The sequence below is a fragment of the Arthrobotrys flagrans genome (assembly GCF_004000055.1).
Source record: "Arthrobotrys flagrans strain CBS H-5679 chromosome Unknown unitig_3, whole genome shotgun sequence".
Taxonomy (NCBI): domain Eukaryota; kingdom Fungi; phylum Ascomycota; class Orbiliomycetes; order Orbiliales; family Orbiliaceae; genus Arthrobotrys; species Arthrobotrys flagrans.
In genome coordinates this window covers 883,612-908,666 of record NW_027137547.1, presented here as the reverse complement: position 1 = coordinate 908,666, position 25,055 = coordinate 883,612, and the positions used below count along the sequence as shown (strand labels likewise).

The window sequence follows — 25,055 nt, the reverse complement described above, 5'->3', positions numbered from 1 at the left end:
CTACCATCTGGCTTGACAAGTATTTGTTCATCGGAACAGCACCTTTTTCGCCGAACTCTGTGCTAGATCCATTGTAGCAACAATGGACGAGGAAAACGGCATCCACCAGTTCCCAGGGGAAGACTCCGCCCTGGTATTCACCACCCCCGCCTTCTTGAAGGCCTCTTCGGAAGACTTCTTCATGCACGAGTCTCCGAACCCTTACGAGGAAACTCCCATCCGGCCTCGACGATCCAAGAGATCCACCGGAGGGAAGTCAAGGCCACGGGTCCCGGCCACTCCTCATTACACCGCAGCTGCCGACCTCAGATCCCAGACGGAAGGCACCCTGTTCGATGGAATGTCGCCTTTCAAACAAGGCGATTTTGACATGGCCGAATACCTCAACTTCTCGCCGGAGAAGCAGATAACTCGCACTCCTGCTCCCGGATTCGCAAAGTCGCGTCTTAACCGGCTGATGGAAACAGCAAAACCTGCCTCACTTGGTGATTTCGCCTTCACCACGCCAGCTCCTAACATGAAGTGGGGTGGCAATGAGGAGAATGAAAGTCCCGCCGAGGAGATGGGCGTGAGGACTGTCACCCGAGCCATCGATCCTAGGATCTTGGAACTAGAAGAGACGGATGATGAGGAAATTCTACCCCTTTCTAACGTCAAGGCTCGTGCCAAACCTTTCTCTCAACGCCTCAGCGACAGGTCTCCCAAGAGAAGACGAAGCGAAGGTATCACTGCTCCTGGTGAACGCCTTCCGCTGCAGGATTTGGATGCATCGGCTCAAAACACGGTTCAGGCCGCCGAAGAACCCCTTGTAACACCTCTGAAGGAAGTTTTCGACAAGCCTTCTGACAAGTCCGAGAAGTCTACACCGGCACCTTCTAGTCCTTGCAGTGACTCTGAAGACCTTGCGACACCCAGAGCTGTTCCTCCGACTGACCTCGTCGACATCACCCCGCGTATTCCTTCGACTGGTTCCGTTAAGAAGGCAACTTCCAGTAGTTTACCGATTCCGAGCCGTCGAGCGCGAGCTCTCAGCGACCCCCCATCACTTCCATCACATCTCGATCAAACAAACAGCCAAAGGAGCGAAGGCATGAAGACCTTTACCTTTTTACCAAACCGTACTTGGCATCTGGAGATCTCGTATCAGAACGGTCCTAACTCTAAGCCAGTTCGACTTGTTCCCGAAACCGCTGCTACTCCAAAGGCCAAACCATCCGAAACCCTATCCGAGCAGGATCAGGAGCTGATGGAATCACCTCGCTATCAGGCGCTTCCCAAGTCACCTATGCAGCTTAGGAAACTTGTCATCCATGCACGAGAAATCTTGGAGGCTGAGAGAAGAGCTAGAATCGAGGCCGAGAAGACGATCGAGTTTATGAATCAGGAGAGACAGTTCCTTATGCTGCAGTTGGACAATGCCAAAAAACGTGCGAGAAGTAGAACGAACAGCCCTCGAACTAAGGGAACGAGGCAAGGTGTTGTGTCTGCTACGCCAGCACAGGCTGTGTCCCAGGCCTCATCATCATACAGAGCTACGACCACCCCGGCTCGATTCACAGACGATCCTCGAAGCGAAGGATACACCACTGACGATATCACTATCGAACGACGGCAGAATCCTGCCTTGGCAGCTGCTCTCGCCCGTCACCAGGAGGACGTCATTGCCAACCGCTTGACGCCCAATGAGGCAGGAAGGAGACGCAGAGAAGTCATCCGAGAGACCGAGAATCCTAAAAACATGACCGCTGACGAGAAAGTCGATTGGAATTATCGCGAAGAACGAAGGACGTGGGAGGACAGGTTTGCCCATGCCCAAACATACAGAAAGCCAACCGAAGCCGAACTTGAGATCGCAGCTGCATATGCTAGGGACGATGCAAAGGGCGAGATCGAAGGGAGACATCGAGCTGGACAGCAACAGCGAGAACGAGGGGAGGAGAAACGACCCACTCCGGCGGCCCGTCCACCATCGAGAACCAACTCCGCTCGTACTCAGACCGGTACCGGCACCCAGTCATCGAGACCGCAGTCCATCTATACCCGCCCCGGTTCGAGCCTTAATACTCGCCGAGACCCTGGCCCGCAGACCCGTCCGGGATCTAGCCTCCAAACCAGACCACCATCCAGCCTTCAAACCCGTTCCGGTACCTCACGCCCACAATCGACCGTTCAACCACGCACTCAACCGGCTCGTCCGCAGTCTCGCGTTCAGTCGTCACGTCCTGAGTCTCGTCAAGAAGGTCCGTTACGTCAGAAACCCGTTCGCGGGAACAGATGAGGAGGACATTCCCTCACTTCTTCTGGGTTTTGGTACCTGACGGCTCCTCTCTCCTTATGATACGTGATGAAGCAACGGCTGTATTTTTGACTTTTTTTTTTTATTTTGGCAATCGCATCCGGGTTTTATTTTTGCAAACCGAGCGATTTGATCATTCAACATACCTTTGGCGACAGAGTCATGGATGAGATGACTTCTACACAACATACGATACCAACTGCCCACAGTGGTGATTACTTTGTCTACCGGACTGCTACTCCCTCAAGAAACCTCTCGACTTTATATTCTTTTTTATGTTTACTTGTTCCGGCGGTTTACTATTGTAATGGCTTTGACTTTCTGCGCTTTTCTGATGCCTGCATGGCCTTTTTGTCTTTTTTCTTTTCGAGCGCTTTTTTCATGATTACTTTTTCATTATTACTCTTTCGCCGCTTCACACTACATTCAAAAAGTATTGCATAGAAGTGGCGTTCTTTGGAGCTTTCCTTATTACTTTTATTGATCAATGGGCATTCTTACTTTTTTCGAGAACAAGACTTTCGTATCGATCTTGAGATCTTGCGTGATGGCTACTTTTGCTGTTTGAGTCGTAGATGCGGTTATGGATAGTATGCAACTGTTCCTTCTAGACATCTTGACAAGTAATACGAGAAGGTGATGATAAATATCGATAGGCTCGAATTCATTTGGTACATTTGACTCCGGGTATCTCTATGACATCGATCCGTATGCATCTGAAAACCAAAAAAAAAGAACGAAAAGGATATCATGCAAAAATGCAATTTGTTCCGAAGCTCAAAAACCTCACCCCGTTGAACCTCTACAATCTCCCCAGCCTTGGGAGAGAAAGGGATGGTTTCCGTAATTTCAAATAACCGACTTCCCGCAGCCAGTGATCCTTTCGATATCCACGATCTCCTTCGGCGCCGGCGTTAAATTCTCGTACCCATCTTCCGTGATCAACACCACATCTTCGATTCTTACGCCTCCCACGTCCCAGTACTTTGATAGTACCGTTTCGTCGACGAAGGATTTTCCGTGCGGGTAGGTTGAGAGGTAGTCTTCGTAGAGGGGTTGGTTGAAGTATCTGTATCCCAATTAATCGTTAGTATATATATATTTCTTTTTGGAGGTCGAAGAAGGGGATGGGAACGTACATCCCCGGTTCGACGGTCAATGTCATCCCAGGTTTTAGATGGTTATATGTTTCATCTTTGGTAAAGGCGTCGAAGTCTTCGAGGGCCATTACTCCTCCTCCTCTTCTCCTCCTCTTCCTCATTCCACCGTCGCCGTTACTAGCAGAGATAAGATCCGAGTAAAGCACATCGTGCGTCTCCAACCCCACATGATGTCCCAACCCGTGCGGGAAAAACACCTTTCCCAAAACCTGCGAAGCCAGTATATCCCCTTCTCTCCCACCAACACTCCGATCTCCCTCAACCCTTCGATCGCCACGTCCACCGCCGCAAAATGGCAGTCACGCCATTTCACCCCGGGTTTTAACATCGAGAAGACGGTTCGTTGCATCTTGTATACTATCGTATATATTTCCTTCGCTTCTTTCGAAAATGTTCCGGATATGGGAAAAGTACGGGTTACGTCGCTTGCGTAAAGGGAGTATTCCGCACCCGCATCGAGGAGGATCAGCTGTTTATTCCTAAGGGGTTGGTCGTTACGGACGTAATGTAATATCGAGCAGCTCCGACCGGAGCAGGCGATGGTGTCGTATGCCAATCTACCACCACGTTTTATCGTTTCCGAAATAAATTCCGCTTCTATCTCCCGTTCTGTGGTGAACGTATCCACCAACGCCATTATTTTTAAATGAGCGTGTGTGGAGATTTGGTTTGCGACTTTGATGAGTTCGATTTCGTAGGCGTCTTTCAGGACGCGGGAGACGTCGAGAGCGGGTTTCAGATGGGCGTTTGTGCAGCGGGAGTAGAGGGAGGTGGGGATTGGGGGTATTGGTGGTGGAGGATGTGGATTTTGGAGGTGGGTTGGGAGACGGCGTAGGCTTGGACGGTGGTGGGGAGGGAGGAGGTGTAGTTCGCCATGTCGATGTCGTGGGTTTGGAGGAGGGTTTTGGGGGTCGGTGAGGGGCCGGACCTAATCTATATCAGACATCCTATTCCTGGATATCGGGGAAGGCAGATATACCATAACTTCTCCCTCGGATCCGGTCTCAAAATCCATAACGTCAAAGTATCGGTTTCGATATCATAGGTGACATGACCGTCCGGTAGGTCGTAACCCGTCAAGTAATAGAAATAACGCTTCTGACGAAAAACGGCGAGCATGTCGCTGTCTTCATTGTTGCGGGAGATTTCGCCGGAGAGGTAGATGAGGCCTTGTTTCAGGTTTAGAGCCTGGGCTGTTCGGCGGGCGTGAGATTTTGCTGGTTTTATCATCATCATTAGTTAGGCAATTGGGGATTTGGGGGAGGGGGGTTTATGAAGGTACCTGGGTATTTTGTAGATAGAAGCTTTGAAGGGTCTGAGATGTCGATATTGAGGTGGAGAGATGGGATTGAAGCCGGAGTCCTCATCGTGAATGTATTGATGTCGCAAGCGAGGAAGACGAGACAAGAAGCAAAGCAACAGCAGCGGGAAGCCGGGGTTTTTAAGCTTTCCGTAGCAAGGCAAGACCGGTACGACACCAACCCCTCCATTCAACCATCGCGCTCACCCGCCCAGAATTCCCCACTCTTAATCACACGCCCTTACACAGTACGTTTCCGATAAACGAAAAGAAAGAAGGAAAAAATGGATAACAGACGCGGCTCCTACCGCGGTTCCTCTCGCGGTTCAGACCGTGGCGGCCGAGGCGGCGGAAGGGGTAGCTACTCCAACGACAGAAACTACAACCGCGGCGACTCGAATCATCATCAAAATAACCGTGATGGTGAAGGAAATGCTGGTGGAAGTGGGGGTAACAGAGGTGGGAGGGAAGGCGGAGGTCAACAGCACGAGCGGCCTAAGAAGGAAGCTATCTTGGATCTGGCAAAGTATATGGATAAAAGGATCATTGTGAAGTTTAGCGGTGGGAGGGAGGGTATGTCGCCCTCGTTTTTATTTTCGGGATACTATTACATGGGGACTAACTGACGGTTCGTATGGCTGGAATAGTCACGGGTGCACTCAAAGGATACGATCAATTGATGAATCTAGTGCTGGATGACGTTAGGGAAGTAATGAGAGGTACGTTCATCTTCCTCAAGGGTACGATAGAATATAAAAGGTTGATATATGATCCCACAGACGACGAAGGAAACGAACAAACCCGTGAACTCGGCCTGGTCGTCGCCCGCGGTCCTCTACTCGTCCTAATATCCCCCGTAGACGGTACGGAACAGATCGAAAACCCCTTCGCGGCAGCAGAGCAGCCGACAATATAATCCACCCTACTTCTTCTCATCGATCTTCCATCTTCCAAATTGTAACGTGAGGCGGTTGGGGAAATCTATTGTATGGAATAGATGGGTTTTTTTTCTTTATGTGCTTTTGGACATCATATTTATACAAGATGTCGAATCGATACGACGACAACTACGATAACGACGATGGCAACCTCTGCATGATATCAAGGAAAGGAGGGAAATTGACGGGAGAGACTAGTACTGGCGACTAACGGAGGATATAATCGTTTTATGCCGGGGAGAAATAAACACCCTGGTGCTACGAAACCTCTATCGAAAAGCTTATAGATAATGAAATATTCTATCCTTGTCTCCGAATACACTAAACTTCCGTAATACTCCAGTTCTACTTTATTCATCCGGTTCGCTACAATTAAAAGTTCATTGATTGCCTTGTTATACGTAGTAGTAGGAGACTAAGGTGGATATATTTGTATAAAAACGAACCTGCTAAAAGTACACCAGACTCAAGCCCACTTCGATCGATCGCACGCAATGTATTTAACATTTTCCTCATCGGAATTATAAAAGGGGAAATAAGAAAAAAAAGGAAAGAAAAAAAGAAACCCATAATACGATAAGAAAAAAGAAAAAAAGAATATTCAGCAGGATAAAAAGAAAGGGAAGGGGGTGTGGCAGCGTTAAGAATCGGTAGTAAAGGCTCCCTACCCTTGATAAAAAGGTATCCCAGAAAGGTAGGGATGATCATCACGAAAGGGTACAGTTCAAGCATGTATGTAGAGCGGATACAAACCTACGAGCGTCCATCTCACCAGAAACCAACATCGATTGAAGCATGATGCGCCGGATCCATAGGACCGAAATCAGGAGAATCACCACCGCTGTCATCCCGAACAGGTGGCCAAACTCGCCTCTTCACCCTCATACTCCTATTATTTTCGGTGAACGCTGGTGGCGAAGGATGAGCATACGGATGCGTAGCTGGCCCGTAATGGCCCATCCCAGGTGAAGGCATCGGATACGGTTGGCCTGGGTGAGGCACATAGGACAAGATTGTTGGGTGTCGGTAATACATTTCTGGGGCTTGAACGTGCATTGTAGGAGCGGGTTGAGGGAGGGGCATAAACGGATGAGAAGGATGCGGGTGTTGACGATTGTCGATATGCTGCGGAACAATGTGTCTTGGAGAAGGAGGTGGAGGGTATGAATACGGTCGTCGCATTGTCGTGGAAGGGGTTAACCCAAGGGTTTCAAGATTCTTAGCATGCAGTGGGATCGGTTGTGGTCGTAAAGTAGGTTTTGGTGCTGATACCGGTCTCTGAATCACATCGGAGGTATCCTATCCCCTCTTCTGTAATTCCGAGAAGGACGACTCAATTACGCGTTTCAGCTAATCGTATAATGTCAGTTTGTATGCTTGTTACGTAGATCGAAGGGTCGCTGAGCTTACTTCTCTAAAGCTGACGATCAGGCAATTTTGCTCGTCCCTGCTAACCAACATGATCCGTTCATCTGTCCCCGCATCGAGCTTGTTCAATGACGAGAGGACATGGACGAGATCAATCACCGGGTTCCCAGCTTCATCCACTTGATGGAAGACGTAGTCCCTGAACAACTTGATCAAATACCTATCACCAGTCTCGCTCCAAGCTTGGTCGTGAGCGAACTCTGGTCGCTCGTTGATAAATCCAAACTTGCAGAGCAGTCGGACAAGTCGCCCGTTCTCCAACTCTCCGCCCAACTGCGCTTCCAGGGTGTCGTTTTGGTGCAAAGAAGAATCGAAGTTCTGAACCAACTGGAAGGAAATCATTCCGAGCAATTCGTCCATGGTCCTCGGTCCTCCGGAAGCCGGTCCGTTGAAGATGTAAAGCAAAAAGTTCTTGAGCTCTGGGCTATAAGTTCGACTGACATAGTCCATCGACTTCTGAGCATTGAGTGCCGCATGAGGGTTATTGCATGCGATGGCCAATATAACTCTTCCGAAGGCGAGATAGTCTTCTTGTTGCAATTCAACCAGAGGCCTACCGGCGTCGAAATTAAGAACGTCGAATATCGAGCAGCAGTTAATTCGAATTCTGTTCTTGTTTGTGAGAAGGATTTTGTTTGGTTGGATGACCCGAGCTGCCAATCCAGCCGCATGAACGGTCTTGAGAGCCGAAGCTATCTGCACGATATAGCTCCAAAGCATGTGCTCCGTGTTCGCATTCTGAGTCTGGTTCGCATGCTGTCTGTTCTGATAGCGGGAGTTCGGGCCAAAGTGGACGTCTTGGATTGTTTGAGAAAGTGGGAAGTAGTCGAAAACGAAGACGATCGCTAGTCCGAGTTAGTACGCTACTACAAAAAATACAAGTCAATTGACGTACAGTTATCCCCAAAGGCCCGAGTCGTAAAAGCGTCGTGGACGGTAACAACATTCGCATTCATGACTCGCTTCCAGTGTTCAACCACTCGGATAGCTTTCTCGTTGGATAGGCGGAACCCTGGTAAACCCGATTGTTAGAATGTCAACTGGTTAGATGAACCGGTTGAGGTACCGTACCTTCCAAGCGACGTAAGATGTAGTATGATCCATCTTTCGTACTTGTCGCTTTGTAGACCCAACTTGTGTATCCGAAAGTAGGCTGTGGTGGCGCCGGAGCATTTTTGCCCTGTGACTTCGCAACGTGGAGATCAAGAGGGACCAAGCTGTGATACGAGTCCACGTTGGGAAGAGTAGAGTCTTATAAATGTTAATATCGAGTTCCGCACCTTTGGATCCGCCCTCTAAAACTTACTAGGGAGGGTCTGAAGGGAGGCTTCCGCCTTCTTCTGCAAATCTTCTCTAACGCTATCCTTCAAGAAAAGATCATGAACTGTTCTTTGGTATGATAGCAGGTTTTGCTTGTGTGGGCCAATTGGGGCGTAGAGATGATATTGCACCTATTTAGGAATTCCAGGTCAGTATTTTAGACGGTACCCAGGGTCTTTGAAATGCCATTTCTTACTGGTTGATAGGATTGCTGGGCGTAATAAACTTCATTAGGGTTATTCTGATGAGCGTATGGGTTGACTTGCGCATGTTGTTGAGGGGGGACCGGGTTGTATTCATATGGATTTTGTTGGAGAGGGGTCTAGAACGAGCTTGTTAGATACCGAACCGTCTGGAAATGAACGCTGCCGTATGCTTGCTTGCCTGGTCGAGTGCCATGCCATCGAATGTCTGAGAAAGGTTTGGGAACGGCGGGATCTCAGGCTGCATGTAACTGAAGATTCGAGAAGGTTAGCCAATGAGATAGTACCTAGGGCCCCGAGGATTGCCATAGCCATACCCTGCTCCTTGCATCATGGGATCCATCATATTCATCTGCGGCGGCAGTGGAGGGTTGCTCATAGGGGGAGAAGCAGCAGCTGGATGATGGCGGCGGCGAGGTTAGACGATAGGGTGAAAGAAGGAAGAAGATTATGGATTCCGGGCGTACTGACATAATGCACTCATTCTAGGAGTAAACACGGCTGCCTCCAATGCCTTCGTGCTAAGCTTCGACTGCGGAGGAGATGCCATAACGGCGTTCCCAAAGGATGGGGATTGGCCCGGGGTGAAGGAGGCGGACTCGACATTCAACTTTCTTTTCGACCTGGAACCAAGAACACTCTCATATCAACATCCGGCCTGCCGAACCATTCATATCGATCATTCCATAACCGCTTGAACAGGGAGAGAACGAACATATCGGCGTTAATGTGGTTGCCAAGCTGGCCTGGAGACGCTGGGTTTTTGGACGGGGAAATGTTGCTGGTATCGTGGTTGAAGATACACCCTGTTGCCGTGGAGATTAGTAACGGCCCGTCCTTACATTGAACTCAATGGTAATTGCAAAAAACCCCCCAGAATGAAGGAGAAGTATATACCTCTATCCTGATAGCGGCAATAGCCGTATATGACAATGTTGCGACATTGAGTTTGATTTGCAGCTTCTAATCGAGTCTTAGTAACCATTTCGTTCGAAAGAATACGCCCGGCAGTACGAGATGTTTCGGAATCGTATCCAATTATGCCGCTCTGTCGAAGGGGTCGGAGCGGAATAACTTTCGCAGCCTTGGGGACGGGACGAGAGAAAGGTTGGTGGTCATGCTTTGTGGCACAGAACCAAGTTACGTACCGCCTTTACCTCTTCGTGGGCTCACGCTGTTCCCATTGTACAGCCCAGCACGGCCGTTCGGCGGAGGTGTTTTAAGACCGGACACGACAGCGTATAACGGAGGCGGTGAGGATGGACCTTCAGCCCGCGGGTTTAGACTTGACATTTGCCCTTGGAGGGCCGTTCGACGTCGACGGCAAGGCGAGAGATAGCTCGGATTAATGAATTCGGTTTATATCGGTTTTACAAAATGCGACTAAGGCTAAAAGAGCCGTCCGTGGTGATACGATCGATTAAAAAGAAGAAGAGCTTTATGTACGGTGCCGAAGCTAAGATCTGGAGCGTTCGAGATTCGGTGCAACGACGGGTGCAACTTTTGCAAGTGCAGCGATTAGGTATGGAGGTATGTATAACGAGGAATCGTGTCCTTTGTATCCGGGATCGGATCTTTTCTGGCGGTTTAGAACTGATCAAATTATATATTAAAGCGGCGATACCAGCGGAGGCGTGAGGGAGCAATGGAATGAGGATTCGAAGCAGCTCGGCCGAGTCACCGGGGACATATTGTGAAGTTCTAATTGCACATGCATCAGGCGGTGAATTAGATCTTAAACCCCACACCAGGGCAGCGGAAACATACTTGGAAGTCCTCTGTCTCTGTCTCTATCTCGTGCTCCCAGTCTGCGCTGCCTGTCAAACGCCGGGCGACTCGCGTGGATATCAGAACATGTTGGAGATGTCGGGACTAAAGTACTATATCGGATATTCTGTGGTCGTCGACGTTGTGGTGATAGTATATATGTCGATACTCATATCCTCCCGGTCATGCCCAGGCCAGGTACCTTTAAAGCTCCCACCAAAGGAAGACAACGGTTGTACCTAAGTAGTACGCTTCTTAATATAGCAGGTAGTGGTACTTGGTCGTATTAATCAGCTCTGCCTGCGATAGAATTCGGAACTTTCCAAGGTCGAAGGTAACTGCTGACCAGGCCACTTTGGAGAGTTACTTTTCAGTCCAAACCAAAGTTTCCAAGCTTTCTGTGCCCGAACCGGGGTTCTTTCCAAGGACATGTATCCTATCTATTCGATGTTTGCTCGCACCGCACATTCCCGGCTTAAACCTACCGTCGCGTCGCTATAAATAAAGTTTGTATATAATTCGATTTCATCGATCTATTGTTTTTGGAGAGTCAGGACTGGGTATTTGTAAATATCATTATATATCACACGACCCCTTCAGAGTATTATATTCGTGGGCAGAAAAAAGGCCACTTGCTGCGTGTTGACATCACCAACTGCAACTCCAAATGGATGTGAGAACCACTCGAACTTCATATCAAAAACACCATCTTCCTCTCTTCCTCCATCCATCTCTCAAATAACACTCAATTTGATACCTCAAGTGTGAGTACGCCCTCTAAGCCGAACCTCCCTGGGTTTTTTTCTCTTTGTTAATATCTAAAACCAGTGAGTACTCGGTGGTTTAAATCAGATACACCAAGATTTGACTGCCTGCCCACCATTACACAGAGCTAAACGCATGCATGCTAGCACACATAACAACCACCCAACGCATAGCTAGGCAGCGCAAAACCAAACCGATGCTCGATCCCTGAATGCTGCAGAATGCCTACGCCATCTAGCACCTTTGAGATCCTGGGCGAGCGAAAGCTCGTCTCCCCTGCACAGCGACAGCTCGCAGCATGGTGTCCGACCAAGGACCTGATTGCATATGGCCTGGTGGACCAGACTGTCGCTCTCTACCGTATGAATGGACAGAAAGTATGGCAGACGCAGAAATACACGACGGGACAGCGACAGGCGAAGAAGGAGCATAATGTTACCCAGTTATGTTGGAGGCCTGATGGTGCGTTTTTCCTATTGTTGAAATAATTATATACAGATTAAGTTCTGTGCTTATAGGTGGTTATGATGCAGGACAACTGCTGGCTGTTAGTTATGACAACTTCATAACGAGGATTCTTGATGTCCAAACGGGACGTTTCGGTCATCAAGTCGAGATGGAGGATGTCACGGAAGGTCGTATCACAGCTATCGGCTGGGTCGATAACCGTGACCCTGCAACCGAAGACGCCGAACAACTGGAACCGAAGACCAAGACGGACTTTATCAATATCGGAGGAACACTGAAAGATGATAACTTGGGATATCTATTCGGTCTTTTTAATTTCGACGTCAGCACTGTACTTCCTAAGCTGAGCGTACTGCCAGGCGTTGCGAATGCGTACGTTCTCTACCCATACTACTTTTGCTTTCGTATGCATGGCTCATATACGTTTTTTTTCTAGGGATATCACATTCTCATCCAAGCAGAGCTTGGATAGCTTGATCAATGTCCCATCGATTCGTAAGGAAGATACGATGGATGTTTTGTTGATGGGAACATCCAAAGGAAGCTTTGCAATGAACGTTTTTGATTCATTCGTGGTTGGATCGATGGACCTCTCGAGTCTCGTTGGCGAGAACGACAGATATTCATACAAGGTAATAATGCTACTAAAAGAAAGTGCCGATGATGTTTTCTGATACTAATACCAGGACAGATAACTCACCACCAATCTACGAGGTCCCTGAAGACCCATCTGCTACTAACAACTTCCCAGATCCAGCCGAAATATAGGTCTGGGAAAGAAAAAGGACAAGGTCCTACTGTGCTCCATGCACTTGACATTTTGTTTCTCTCAAATTATGGACCGTACCTTGGACGCGTTACATATACCGTCACAAAGGTCCAGCATTTACTAAGATACGTCAACGAGACTATATTGGCAATGGCGGCAGAGTGGAAAGCCATGGAGACCGTCGAAACATCGTATATGAGGGCTCAGAAGGAAATCCTAGAGGCACCCGAAGGTCAAACTGCCGGGCTTGAATTCTTTGAGCTTTTGATCACAGGATGTGCAAGCGAGAAGATGAAAGAATGGTTGGTCGATTCGTTGGGCGAGAAGGGCCACAAGAAGTGGGAGAAAGTTTACGTGAACGGTTATGAGACGCTACGACGGCTGGCTCACGAACATCTATTACCTTCATGCGACCGATTAATCGTCCTGTTGAGCAAGTTGCGAGGCTTGGCTCGCTGGACAGACAAGGATAGTTCTCTTGGTCTGGATCCGGTGGACTACAGCAAGCTCCTCGACTTAGTATCCGGGCTCATGGCTATCTGTCATGAATTCATGGGGAAAGTCAATTACGAACTGGACCTCTTCTCGGCTTTTATTTTCTGGCTCAAGGCCGCGTACGAAGAGTTCAATAACTTGACGGAAGGAAACGAGTCCAGTGCCCAACCTGACGGTGAACTCCTAGTCGATACGCTCAAGGTCGCAGAGTTTATAGGGAAACATCTGCAAAATAGCATCCTTGCGGCGTACTTTGATAAAACGGAGTGGACATGGAGGGAAGGGGAGAATGTTTTTGCCGCGTTTACAAGGGTGGATATGGACGGGGAGGCCGTTGGTTCTAGTGGAGGGGATGCTGTGAAGAACATTATCAGCGGTTCTGGGTCTGGGTTGAAGAAACGAGAAAGTTCCAGCAGTTTCACCGGTGTTATGGGGAGTCAAGGTTCCGAGGAAGGACCGAGAACATCACCCGGATTTCATCAGATCTCCGCCCGGATTAACGAGGTCTCGAAGAGTATATTTTCAAAGCCGGCAAATGCGATGAAACAACAGGTACACGTGGGCCAAAGTATTGTGATTCACAATGAGCCGTATAGGATTTTGGATATCCGACTGTGCGATGATGGTGGCGCAAGTGGCGAGTCGGTATGGTATATCGCTATGGCGAAGAGTGAGCTTGATGAACACGGGAAGAAGGTCCCCGCGTCGGAAAGCACAAGTACGTGTCCCCTGAAATTTCCCGCTGTAAAAGAAGAAAACCCCGACTTATTTTTTGCAGTCGTCATGGTTCGGGTTGCGATAGTTAAGAACGGCACCCTCAGTTCGGTCAGTGACGTTTCATGCACGAGGATCAATGCGCCACCGCATAAAGTAGTCTCCGACTTACGTTTTACGGATAACCAAACACTTCTTGTTCTCTTCTATGATGAAGATAACACGGATATGATGAGCATTCGTTGTACTGCCCCTCATATGACATACACGCCCGTGCCGAAGAGTTGGTGGGAACTGCCAGCGTCGCCGACGGCTAAGCTTACAGATCAAAACGGAATCTTCCAGTTCGCGATGACGCTGGCAGGGAACTACGTTTACAACATTAAGAGAGTGCTCACGTTCAATCACAACGATATCACGCCCATAGCTTTGACGGTGAACGTGAATAGGGGCAGAAGGCTGGGTAGCGTGTTAGACAGGGAAAGGTTGAGGTGGATTATCTTCGATTTGGGGGTTGTAGCTGAGGAAGAGAAAGAAGGGGAGGGAAAGGAGCAGGATGACTATGGGTCGACGGAAGATGACGAATTCTATAGTGAAGAATTTAAGACGCCTGCGGAGGACCTCTGAATTGGGGTTTTATATCCGCATTTATATCTGGTTCTGGTCTTCTTTCTCTCGCCCGAGAGCCCTATAGGACTTGGGTCGCATATCCCCCACAATTGATAAGGATCATGATAAGATTGCCCCTCCAAAAAACCACCGAAATCACACACCCACACAAACACACGTTCATGTATGTATAGTACAGTACAATAGTAATATAAGGCCCTTGGGAGTACGTACACGTTTGGCGAGAAGCCTGAGCGAGATACTTCTAATTTAGTCTTGTGATCGATGTACATGTATCGATCCCAATATATTGGGGACTCGCGCTCGCCTACACTCCCTGATTGGGTGCTAGGTCATGGCTGTCAAGAGTACGGACGAATCACAGAGCAGACAGAGACCCCTGGTTGGCAAACACAAAAGAGCAAGAGTTCGTTCCTCAGGTCCGTTCTGCAGGTTTGTGTGATGCTGCAGCTCTGAATCATCCTTGGAGCCGACAGCTCGATTGATCCGAATCTGACCAATGGCAGCTACCACCCGAGCTCCCGCCGTGCAGCTTCCCCCTTCCTTGGGTACTTGCTTCCTGAGCATACTTGAGACCAAGGACTGGTTCTAGGCCGACAACAGACCGGCCGTGGAAGTCCGGACGTACTTACCTGTCAATTAACATTCGAGGGACACGTCCTCGGTGGGCCAATCGTATCCAGCGGGGAGATGAAATCGTAATCTAATAATACTCGTAATTCGATCGAATATGAACAGAACAGCAGACACGTAGGATTATAATTAAAATAGTCTCGAGCCCTCCATAAACGTCTTCTTCCCTCCTCTTCTGTGCTCTTCCCTTCTCCCCGGCTTCTTCTCTTTCACTCACTCACCGCATGCGCACTCGCCGGGTTAGTTCGCCACCCAGTTCTGGTCAATATCAATTCGAGCTAATATCACACACACACACGCACATGTACAGCGGCAAACTGTCGTCTCGTCCTTGTCCTTGACGTGCCTGCATCCGAGCTCTTTTTGGGACGGGAACAGCTTACGCGACCCATTCCGTCTAGCTACCTGCTATCGGCACCTCTTCTTTATTTTCCTTCTTCCTACTGCCGCCCATCATCCATATCGCCGGGCGTTTTTTCCGTTTTGTCTCAGACCGGAACGTGTTTATATCGATACGACACATATACGGCCTCAAGAGTACCCGTACACCCCCGGTTAAGAACGAGGAAAGAAAGAAAGACTCATCGTACTTTGGGAGACTTTTAGGCTCGCATAAAAAGGTAAGCCCTCCTGAATATCTTTCGCCGTCACCACCATCACCCCTATTGTATATTACCTCTTCACCTTCAAAGTATCTCGGTAGTTGGATCAGTAGATAGTAGAGTCGGTCAGGCCGAAGAGACCTTTAGCGGGCCTTGCTCTATGCTGTTATTTGCTGGGAGGTGCTCTGCTCCAAAAATTTTTCTCGCTTGTGGGCTCTGGCTTGGTCAGGAGCTTCTCCGCTGCAGCTTGACTGGACTGCACTGCATCCACACCACAGACGCCTCCACAAGCCAACGTTAACTCCAACTCCAACCTCATCTTGATATCTTGTCTCCCAGACGCCTTTCCTAGGTATATAATATCGAGGACGGGAACATCTCCAGCTTCAACTCTCTCCTGTTATATATCTGTCTATCTCTCTGCTGCCGTTGCTGCCGTACTCACAAAATCCTGACACTGTTTCCAGTAGGAGAACCAAAACATCTCTACCCGCCCCTCCACAAATAGATCCTCTCCTCCTCCTGCTCCTCCTCACTCGCTCATCATACTCCTTCACACCCGCCCACCATCCGGCATCATCAACCCTCTTCCATCACGATAAACCCCTTCTAAGACTCTATTTTCTTTTGTTCTACAACGTTCGCCCTCTCTCTTCTGGATCTCGTCTTTGTCCACCCTCTGTCCTCCTGTTGACTTTTGTGTCTTACCCATCATGGAGATTGCACAGGTCTTAGAAAACACTATCTCTGCCGGTCTGCACACCCCACCAAGCCTTCCACCCCACCCCACATCTCTCATCGAAGACACGAATGCTACCCCCATCTGACACGCTCGTCTACGTCATTCTTTGTGAATATTATCCACTGACATCCTCCATTTTTTTCTTTTCCCTTCTGTAGATGCCACTAAGCGCCAGGCTGCCGAACAGACACTTCAGAATGCTGCTCAAGAAAACTTTGTACGATACCACTTTCCCCTTCCCTTCCTACCCCTGGCTATCTTGGACTCCTGGATATGATGCTGACGGTTCCTCTTCTTCTCTTTTTTGGTTTAAAAAACCTATAGCCAGCATACCTTGAAGGCTTATCACAACAACTAGCCAATGCCCAGAACTCTTCGGTTGTTAGAGCGGCTGCCGCCCTGGTTCTAAAAAATGAATTTTCCGGCCGAGATCTCGCTATAGTACACGAGAACCAGCAAAAATGGGTCAACTTGGAACCAGCAGTCAAAGAGAATATAAGAAATCTCGGACTTGGGGCTCTGGCAACGGCCGACCGCCAGTCGGTCACCAGTGCGGCCCAATTTGTGGCCGCCATCGCTGCCATCGACCTCCCCTCTGGTCAATGGGATTCCCTGATGCCTTCTCTTGTTCAGAATGTCAACACCGGCGGCGACGGCCTGAAAATGGCCTCATTAACAACTATTGGTTACATCTGCGAATTCGAAGATGACAATCTCCGCGAAAGCTTGAGCCAGCACTCCAACGCTATCCTGACAGCTGTCGTCCAAGGTGCACGCAAAGAAGAACCAAACAATGAAGTTAGATATGCTGCTATGCGAGCTTTGAGCGAGTCCTTGGAGTTCGTCCGAAGCAACTTTGAGACAGAAGGCGAGAGGAACTACATCATGCAGGTTGTCTGCGAAGCCACCCAGAGCACAGACGCTAGGATACAACAGTCTGCGTTCGGCTGTCTCAACAGGATCATGAGCTTGTACTATGACAAGATGAGATTTTACATGGAGAAGGCACTGTTCGGTTTAACCGTCCATGGCATGAAATCGGAGGACGAGGAAGTTGCCAAGCTGGCCATTGAATTCTGGTGCACAGTGTGCGAAGAAGAATTGACTATCGAGGAAGATAACTCCGATGCCGCTATGAACGGCATCGACGCCACACGCCCGTTCTTTAACTTTGCGCGGGTCGCCACTAACGAAGTTGTGCCAGTTCTCCTCGAGCTCTTGACAAAGCAGGACGAGGATGCAACCGATGACGAATACAACGTCTCCCGTGCTGCTTATCAGTGTCTGTGCCTCTACGCTCAAACCGTCGGTGGCCTTATCATTACCCCTGTTCTCACCTTTGTTGAATTGAACCTCCGACACGAGAACTGGCGTATGAGAGACGCTGCCGTCTCTGCGTTTGGCGCCATCATGGAAGGACCCGATGTCAAGATGCTCGACCCTCTTATCAAGCAGGCTTTACCGTTGCTGGTTTCCATGATGAGCGATAAGGTCGTTATGGTCAAGGATTCCGCTGCATATGCCCTTGGAAGAATCTGCGAGTGCTGCGGTTCTGCCATCGAGGCTAACGTACACCTCCATGGCCTGATCACGGCGCTTTTCACCGGCCTCGACGATAACACCAGAATGGCCGGATCCTGCTGCTGGGCTCTTATGAACTTGGCGGAGTCGTTTGGTGGGGACAGTGCAATGCAACCTGAGAACCCATTGTCTAAGCACTTCCCCGACAGCGTCACAGCTCTCCTGAAGGCCACCGAGAGACCTGACGCTGACAACCATTTGCGCACTGCCGCCTATGAAGTTTTGTCATCATTCGTCACCAATGTCGGATCCGACCAAATCCCTGTCATCGGAAAGCTTTTGGACCACCTCGTCAGCCGAATCGAGAAGACCATCGAAATGCAGAAGCAAATCGTCAGCACTGACGATCGTGTTACGTTGGAAGAGATGCAGATTAGCTTGGCTAGCGTTGTTTCGGTGATTATCAACCGTCTCGACAAAGAAGTCGCTCCCCATGCGGATAGTACGATGCAGGTTATCCTGCTTGCACTTGGATCGCTCCCTCCAACCTCAACCGTTCCCGAGGCGCTGTTTGGTGCCGTTGGTGCTATGGCCAATGCTCTAGAGACGGAATTCGGCAAATACCTGGACGCCTTCACCCCATTCTTGTACACTGCACTTGGCAACCTTGAGGACGCTCAGCTGTGCTCGACGTCGATTGGTTTGGTCAGCGATATCGTTAGATCTGTCGGAGAGAGAGCTGTCCCACATTGTGATAGCTTCATGAATTTCTTGCTGAACAACTTGAGGGTAAGTGCTTTTTATATTAGCATTACGATATATTCGTTCGCTAACGCAAATTTTAGAGCAACCACCTCAACCAGCAATACAAGCCCGCCATTCTTCAATGCTTCGGTGATATCGCACAGGCCATCACTGGTGCTTTCGAAACTTACCTCCAAGTCGTCATGCAAGTCCTACAACAAGCATCGTTTATTCAAATAACTCCTGACAGTTCCATCGACATGTTGGACTACGTCTTGAGCTTGAGAGAAGGTATCATGGATGCTTATGATGGTGTCATCATCGCTATGAAGTCCAGCGGCAAAGTTACTCTTCTCGCCCCCTACGTCCAACACATCTTCGGCTTCCTTGCTCTCATCGCACAGGACCAAAATAGAACGGAGGCCCTGTTGAGATCAGCTATGGGTACTTTGGGGTACGTTGGCCCGCTTAATAAGCTATAAAATTTACGACGCTAACGAAACCTTTAACTAGTGACCTCGCTGATGCATTCCCGAACGGCGAATACGCCAACTTTTTCCGTTCGGAGTGGCTTATGCCCATGATAAAGGATATCAGGGCTAACCGTGAATTCAGCAGCCGCACCCACGATACCACACGCTGGGCTAAAGAGCAGGTTCGAAAGCAGACCAACCTCCCTGCTTAGCCAACACCCGGAGGACAGATGACGAAGCCGTCGAACTCTTACGACACCCATATGGATTTTGCTATGATGTGAAAATTTTATTGAAACGTGAAGGAAATTATTGGTGCGAAGATTGAGATTTTTGGGTTAGAGGAGCTAGCGGGGAACCACGACGAGCGGCTCTTCATCGACGCACATCTACACTACAAGAATGCCGTCTTGGAACCCCCCCCGGAACCCCCTTCCCTGGACGAACAGATTGAGAGAATAACAAATATTTCTAAAACTGTTTTCTTTCTGATCCCCTTCGTTTAAGCCCCTCCCCCTCCCCCCCCCCCCGAGTTGCCCCGCGTCCCCTCCCCTAGCGCCTGTGCCCCTCACCCCATCGGTAACCCTATCTAACATTAACCCCAACCCCCTACCATGCGAAATGCACCATCATGTATCCTAGAACCCTCCAAAGATTTCCTTGTGAACAAAACCTAAACCTTGTAGCCCATTATACCCATCATGTAGTCCCTTCCTAGCAAAGAAATTAGTAATACCAGGCCTTTTTCTTTTATTAAACTGCCCTCACCACACACCCACCACCCCCTCTTTGCACAAAATTTTGTATCTTCCTTTTTACCCGGTTTTTACGCTGATTTTCGTTTCTCAGGCTCCGCACTTTTACATGTACACTTCTTGTATCCTTTTTTTAACTGAATCATGGCAGTTTTTTCTCTTTTCGCTTTGCCTTTCCTGCCTGGTTATTATTCTTCTCCCGGTTGATCCCCCCAAGCTTGATAACTTCTTCCCCCCCTCTCGGCCTGTTGTTTATTAGAACCATTTTTATTACCCTTCCGGTTTCCCTTTTTTTTCTTTCTCCCAAAGTCAACCTGTGGCTCTCTTTTTTTGCGCATCCTCTATTAACTATTCATGTAGACATCGAAAGGATTGTAACACTCACGTTCCCACTCACGTTCACACTCCCACTCCCACCCACCACGCGAAAAATATATAAACATGTAATTTTCCCCCCAATCTATGGCGTCCCCTATGCCTATTATTGATATTATTTCACAATGAAAGAGAAGAAGAAAGTGTGTGATAAGGTTTTTGTGAAGACGGCAGAGATTCCTTGTGACGTATTTTCTTTATTAGATGTTGGTTGATGGTATGTACCTCGGGCGTTGATATAGAGAGAGAGCTCTGGCAAGATGTAAATCGAACATATATACGAGAGGCAACGAGAATTCTTCAATCTCACAAGCTACTCGCAGATCTAGACGGTATATGGAAACGGAAGCCTATCTCGTAAAATTCGTAAAAAGAAAAAGACACAATATGGATTCTAGTAGTACATATGGCTAGATATGAATATCAAGGTCCTTAGATTATAAACCCCTCAGTCTTAATATCTTGCAATTGTTCCTTTCCTGCCTTTTTTTTTTTTTCGTTTTTTTTTTTGTTAAGAAAAGATGGCCAACTTAGTATGCCACCCTGGTCCTCATATCTGCGATCTTCCTTTCCACTTCTCGGATACTTCTATCCAATTCCGCCGCAATCATTTGCTTCTTATCATACGGTAGCAAGGTGAACCGTTCGCACACTATTAAAACACATCCAGAATGTTAGCGCATGTCTTCTGAAAAAAAAATAAATAAAGAGGGGAAAAAGAGGAGAAAAAAAACTTACAATCTCCATCAATAACCCCCTTCACAGGCACATAATAACTCCTATAAATCAAATGATCCCTCCCCGCCAACGGCGCATCCTCAGTCCTCATATGCTGCTCCAACGTCTGAAAAAAATCAACATCCTCACGACTAATAAACGGCACCATAACCCCGATCGTCCCTTGCAATCCACTCCAAACAACACAATCCCTCCCACCAGCTACAAGACTAACTTTCTGTATAGAAGTCGGTATATCCTGTGTGAAGAAATGAGACATGAGGTTTACACGGTTCGGAGCACCCTGGAGATATGATTTTTCATGAAGGAGGTATCCTGACGAAGGATCTTCGTCGGCTTCTTCTGATGCCTTTGTTGGCACACGGACGACCCAGAGGTTTCCGAATTTATCGCCGCCGGCGACGGATTCGTAGTCTAATAGGGCGGTACAGGTGGTCCATCGGGGTACCATGTCGTCTGCGAATGGTATAAGTTTGTTCTCTTGGTGTTTGTAAACAACGTATGTAACGGACTCTTGGATGTCCGAGACGATGATACGGTTGTTCTGGGTGGTTAAACCAGTGATTAAGTTCGGTGCAACGGTGGCTTGGGCTTTCCGGAGTAGTTGTTTCATTCCTAGGTCGTAGATTCGGAGGTCTTGACCTATACCTGCCAACAGACGGCCGTGGAAGGGGGCGAATGCTAATGGGGCATATTCTAGCTTAGTCTTGTGGATGAATTGGATTGTTTTCCCGCCGTCGGAAAGACGGTAGACGTGGGCGTAGCCGCAGGAGGAGGAACGTGGGTTTAAGATGAGGTCCTTTGCTGTACCAACTACGAGGAAGTGTTCGTCATCTTGGCTGGAGAATGGAACGACGGCGACGGAGAGCGCGGCTTCGTTTTCGCCGAGGTCGATCTTGTGGGTTACTTCCTTGTTTATGGGGTCTACTACTTCGACGCAGGATGCCCAGTGGCCTTCACCACGTGGGTAGCCGAATTCCGAAGGTGGTAGGTCCGTGGAATCCCCGTTTTGTGCTTTAGCAATAAGATTATTGCGAGATTCTGGGGAGAGAGTGTCGGCGTCCGAAGATACGACGTAGAAGTATGGTGCTGTTGGGTGTTTTGCCATTTTTCTAGGCGTGTAGCTTAGAGGGATCGATTCCTGCTGAAGGTTTTCACTGATCTTCTCAACCGTGAAGATTCGTAGGTTGTTTCCCTGGATGCCGACCATGCCTTCTGGACATTGTTCGCTGGAGAAGGTCCAACCGTAGGTAAGGGGTTGGTAGGAGAGTGGGGTGAGGAGGTATTGGCCTGAACCGTTGGTGTATCCGAGCCATGGCTTTGAGCTTAGGGCTAGGATTGCGGTCGTACCGGCCGCAGAAACGCTGAATAGTTTGACTGGTTGAGGTCCCAAGAAGCGGGTTCTGGTGTCTGTGAGTTCACCGGTGATAGTGTCGAGAACTGTTCGGAGATAGACGCCAGAGTAGAGACCAATGTGAAGGAACAAAGTGGTACGTTGTGACACACTACCCGCCGAATCAGGCATCGACATTATCCTCAGCGCCGTAGGAGCAGAGGTCAAAGCCTGGACAGACTTGGATTCGAGTGTCGAGTCAGGGTCCAAGGAAAGGATTCTGACAGTGCTGTCGTCACAACCGACGGCGAGGAAGGAGCTTCTCATCTTCCCTTCGGGCACATCGCCAAGCGATAGACAGGTGACAGTGCCAGACATCTCCTTTTTATCCTCATATTCAGCTAGTTGCCCATCCGAATCTAATTCGAAGTAAACAATTTCACCACTGGATAATGCAATTGCAACCTGGCGGGAATTTGTAGAAGCTGCAACAATTGATCTGTGCTGAGGCGCTGGCCACTCGTTTACCCTCCTATCGGCACGGATGTGTCGAATACCCTTCGGATGAACTTGCAACAGTCCATCCTCCCCTAGTTGTTGAACAGCCAAAGTTGGTGCAGATGACAAAAACCCGGTGTCCGTTACCTCTTCCACAGTCTCTCCGATACTCAAAACCAACGTACCGTTAGTAAACGATAGTACTATGTATGCGTCATACTCGTCTTGACTCGTCAGCTTTGTAGTCCACACTGCAACGGGCCCACCAGGAAGCTCGGAGGATACTATCTCTGAGACTTCTAGACCATGCTTTAGCGTTCTGAAGGAAGACCGGGCATTGGCTCCGGATATTGTGTAGATTTGGGGAGCGTCGTCGTTTGTTAGATTTGCGATCTGGCAGTCGAGAAGTGGGTTCATGCTGTCCACGCTCTCCATCAGAGCTAAATTCTCGGCTAGTCGGGGCGAGAAGTATGCAGCATTGATTTCGTCGTCCGATGTAAACTCGGTCTCGTTATCGTCATCTCCAAGTTTTTCGAATTGGTAGAAGTGACTATTCCCTCATTAGCAACGATACTTCAGGGTCTAGGTTATGTATAAATGGAGTGAAACTTACTGATTGCCGTTCTCGCTCGCCACGAACAAGAAACCACTCTTCAGAATGCACAGACTAGTCGCAATCGGAACAGTATCAAAGTATTTTATCCTAAGTCTGACGACTGAGTTTTCATCGAAATCTAAACCGACTTTGAACAAGTCGCCGTCTTCGCTCTGTAGTAAGAAGAAGAATGCACCCCTCATCTTGTGCATGACACCGCATGTGATAAATCGCTTTCGATTTGGATCTTCGCAAGCCCCACGTCTTCTCGGGATAGGAACCCTCAGTTCGGGTTGGTTCATATGACGATATGTAACAGCATCTTCAGAGCAAACCAAGACACCGGACGGACCATCACTCCCTCCTGGCACATGAAGCAAGAAGTTCGATGACCTCTCTACCGGTTCCGACCATTTCCTCACAACATGATTTAGACCGAGATCTAATTCGTAGTATGTAAGGTACTTTTCCGCCTCCCTATACGCCTCACCAGTCGGGTCTTGGTCCGTTTCGGAATAATCCATTTCAAGAACCGCAAATATTGGATTCTCATACCCGACGTCTAGGGCACACAGCGCAAACACCAGACAATGGGGTTTGTGCGCTTCCAGTGGTGACGAGATCGTGAGCTCTGCCTGTGCATTTCTGTTTAAAACGTAAACGAGTTTGTTCTTCTCCACCGATGCGATGAGGCACGCCCTTCCTCTTGGATCGCAGGCGAGGTATTGACCGGGGACTACACGACGAACCCCAGATTTTCCGAATGTTTCGAGATGTAGCCGTTTGAATTTGTTCTGGGCGGGGATGTATTCTAGAATGGTGATGCGACCAGAGTCGGAACCGATTATAACATAGTCTATAATGGACATTAAGATCATTAGCCGCAGCTCATCTCAACAATAAACTAGCATTGAGACCTGCATCTCCCCCCCTTTCCAAAGTCCTAAGCAGAGAGTGAACTTCAATCCTTACATTTGCGCCTTCATTCGAAAAGCTCGAAAGCACGATCCACGCGCGTGCGCGAGTATAAACGAAGGGATTCTTTCAGGCTGGAGTCTCTCCTTAAAAGAAATCACTAAATGCTCTTTGACTTTGAAAAGGCGATACAAAAAACACAGAAGGAAGGGAACTTGTTAACAAAGGGGCACAAAAGCTAAGACATACCTTTGCCACTTCCTGCCAGCCTGAACGCGGCCAGACATCGAATGATACCGAAGACATCGTGGGTGAGAATGGTATTGACCTTGCCGACGTTGGGATCGGGTCGGAGAAGGGATAGCCGTGAGCCTGAGGCGACTACTATTTCTTGGAGCTTCTGACCGGAGAATTGGCCGAGGATGGCCTGGGTGATGACGGTAGGTTGCTGAATCGTCAGCGAGTAAAGGAAGAAGTTCGAGGTCGTCGCCTGCGATGACATGTTAGCCTTGTGTTCATGATGACAGAAGTTGGTAATACGTACCATGGTCAGTTCACTTGTATGCCAACTATATCAGAGGTACCGTGGAACTGTTCAATAGAGACAGAGTAATGGCGACGACAGGATAGATCGTGAGATGTCGTCTCCCGTGAGTCGTTCTTGTAGTCGTTAACTTTTTCGCCAAAAGGTCGCGTCAGGTTATATCCGACTGGCTGTTGGATTAACCCCGATCAGGCCTTCAACCCACGCTAAAAGCTGCCCTGTCGAGAATTCAAGGCAGCATGACGTCGAAAACCAAACGACCAAGTCGCATATTCGCCGCTGTATATTAAAGTCCGAATGGAAAGGGCTCTATTCTAGTCAATCTACCGGGGCC

At 48.7% G+C, this 25,055-nt stretch overlaps 8 protein-coding genes across 8 annotated transcripts; 4 read left to right on the top strand and 4 right to left on the bottom strand.

The window, feature by feature from the left end:
* Positions 1-82: 82 nt before the first annotated feature.
* On the top strand, positions 83-2,278 carry DFL_001646 (uncharacterized protein; the record flags this gene model as incomplete). The annotated part of the gene is made up of 1 exon (XM_067630297.1): positions 83-2,278. The coding sequence occupies one exon, from the start codon at positions 83-85 to the stop codon at positions 2,276-2,278; it is 2,196 nt and encodes a 731-aa protein (XP_067492954.1).
* An 867-nt stretch (positions 2,279-3,145) lies between these two features.
* Positions 3,146-3,805, bottom strand: DFL_001645 (uncharacterized protein; the record flags this gene model as incomplete). The annotated part of the gene is made up of 3 exons (XM_067630296.1): positions 3,146-3,365; positions 3,436-3,573; positions 3,654-3,805. The coding sequence occupies 3 exons, from the start codon at positions 3,803-3,805 to the stop codon at positions 3,146-3,148; spliced, it is 510 nt and encodes a 169-aa protein (XP_067492953.1).
* Positions 3,806-4,191: 386 nt separating this feature from the next.
* On the bottom strand, positions 4,192-4,823 carry DFL_001644 (uncharacterized protein; the record flags this gene model as incomplete). Its single annotated transcript, XM_067630295.1, has 3 exons — positions 4,192-4,384; positions 4,436-4,673; positions 4,739-4,823. The coding sequence occupies 3 exons, from the start codon at positions 4,821-4,823 to the stop codon at positions 4,192-4,194; spliced, it is 516 nt and encodes a 171-aa protein (XP_067492952.1).
* A 217-nt stretch (positions 4,824-5,040) lies between these two features.
* On the top strand, positions 5,041-5,672 carry DFL_001643 (uncharacterized protein; the record flags this gene model as incomplete). Its single annotated transcript, XM_067630294.1, has 3 exons — positions 5,041-5,329; positions 5,404-5,475; positions 5,536-5,672. 3 exons carry the CDS (start codon positions 5,041-5,043, stop codon positions 5,670-5,672), a joined length of 498 nt encoding a protein of 165 aa, XP_067492951.1.
* Positions 5,673-6,462: 790 nt separating this feature from the next.
* DFL_001642 (uncharacterized protein) lies at positions 6,463-9,938 on the bottom strand (the record flags this gene model as incomplete). Its single annotated transcript, XM_067630293.1, has 13 exons — positions 6,463-6,972; positions 7,036-7,044; positions 7,105-7,967; positions 8,018-8,134; positions 8,194-8,373; positions 8,429-8,573; positions 8,639-8,764; positions 8,827-8,896; positions 8,963-9,041; positions 9,117-9,268; positions 9,361-9,451; positions 9,543-9,608; positions 9,794-9,938. The coding sequence occupies 13 exons, from the start codon at positions 9,936-9,938 to the stop codon at positions 6,463-6,465; spliced, it is 2,553 nt and encodes an 850-aa protein (XP_067492950.1).
* A 1,460-nt stretch (positions 9,939-11,398) lies between these two features.
* On the top strand, positions 11,399-14,250 carry DFL_001641 (uncharacterized protein; the record flags this gene model as incomplete). The annotated part of the gene is made up of 5 exons (XM_067630292.1): positions 11,399-11,639; positions 11,711-12,017; positions 12,082-12,277; positions 12,337-13,627; positions 13,688-14,250. 5 exons carry the CDS (start codon positions 11,399-11,401, stop codon positions 14,248-14,250), a joined length of 2,598 nt encoding a protein of 865 aa, XP_067492949.1.
* Positions 14,251-16,201: 1,951 nt separating this feature from the next.
* On the top strand, positions 16,202-19,180 carry DFL_001640 (uncharacterized protein; the record flags this gene model as incomplete). The annotated part of the gene is made up of 5 exons (XM_067630291.1): positions 16,202-16,241; positions 16,389-16,447; positions 16,555-18,540; positions 18,597-18,949; positions 19,009-19,180. The coding sequence occupies 5 exons, from the start codon at positions 16,202-16,204 to the stop codon at positions 19,178-19,180; spliced, it is 2,610 nt and encodes an 869-aa protein (XP_067492948.1).
* A 1,448-nt stretch (positions 19,181-20,628) lies between these two features.
* DFL_001639 (Cleavage/polyadenylation specificity factor) lies at positions 20,629-24,724 on the bottom strand (the record flags this gene model as incomplete). Its single annotated transcript, XM_067630288.1, has 5 exons — positions 20,629-20,750; positions 20,837-23,217; positions 23,281-24,118; positions 24,427-24,667; positions 24,722-24,724. 5 exons carry the CDS (start codon positions 24,722-24,724, stop codon positions 20,629-20,631), a joined length of 3,585 nt encoding a protein of 1,194 aa, XP_067492947.1.
* Between the last annotated feature and the right edge of the window lie 331 nt (positions 24,725-25,055).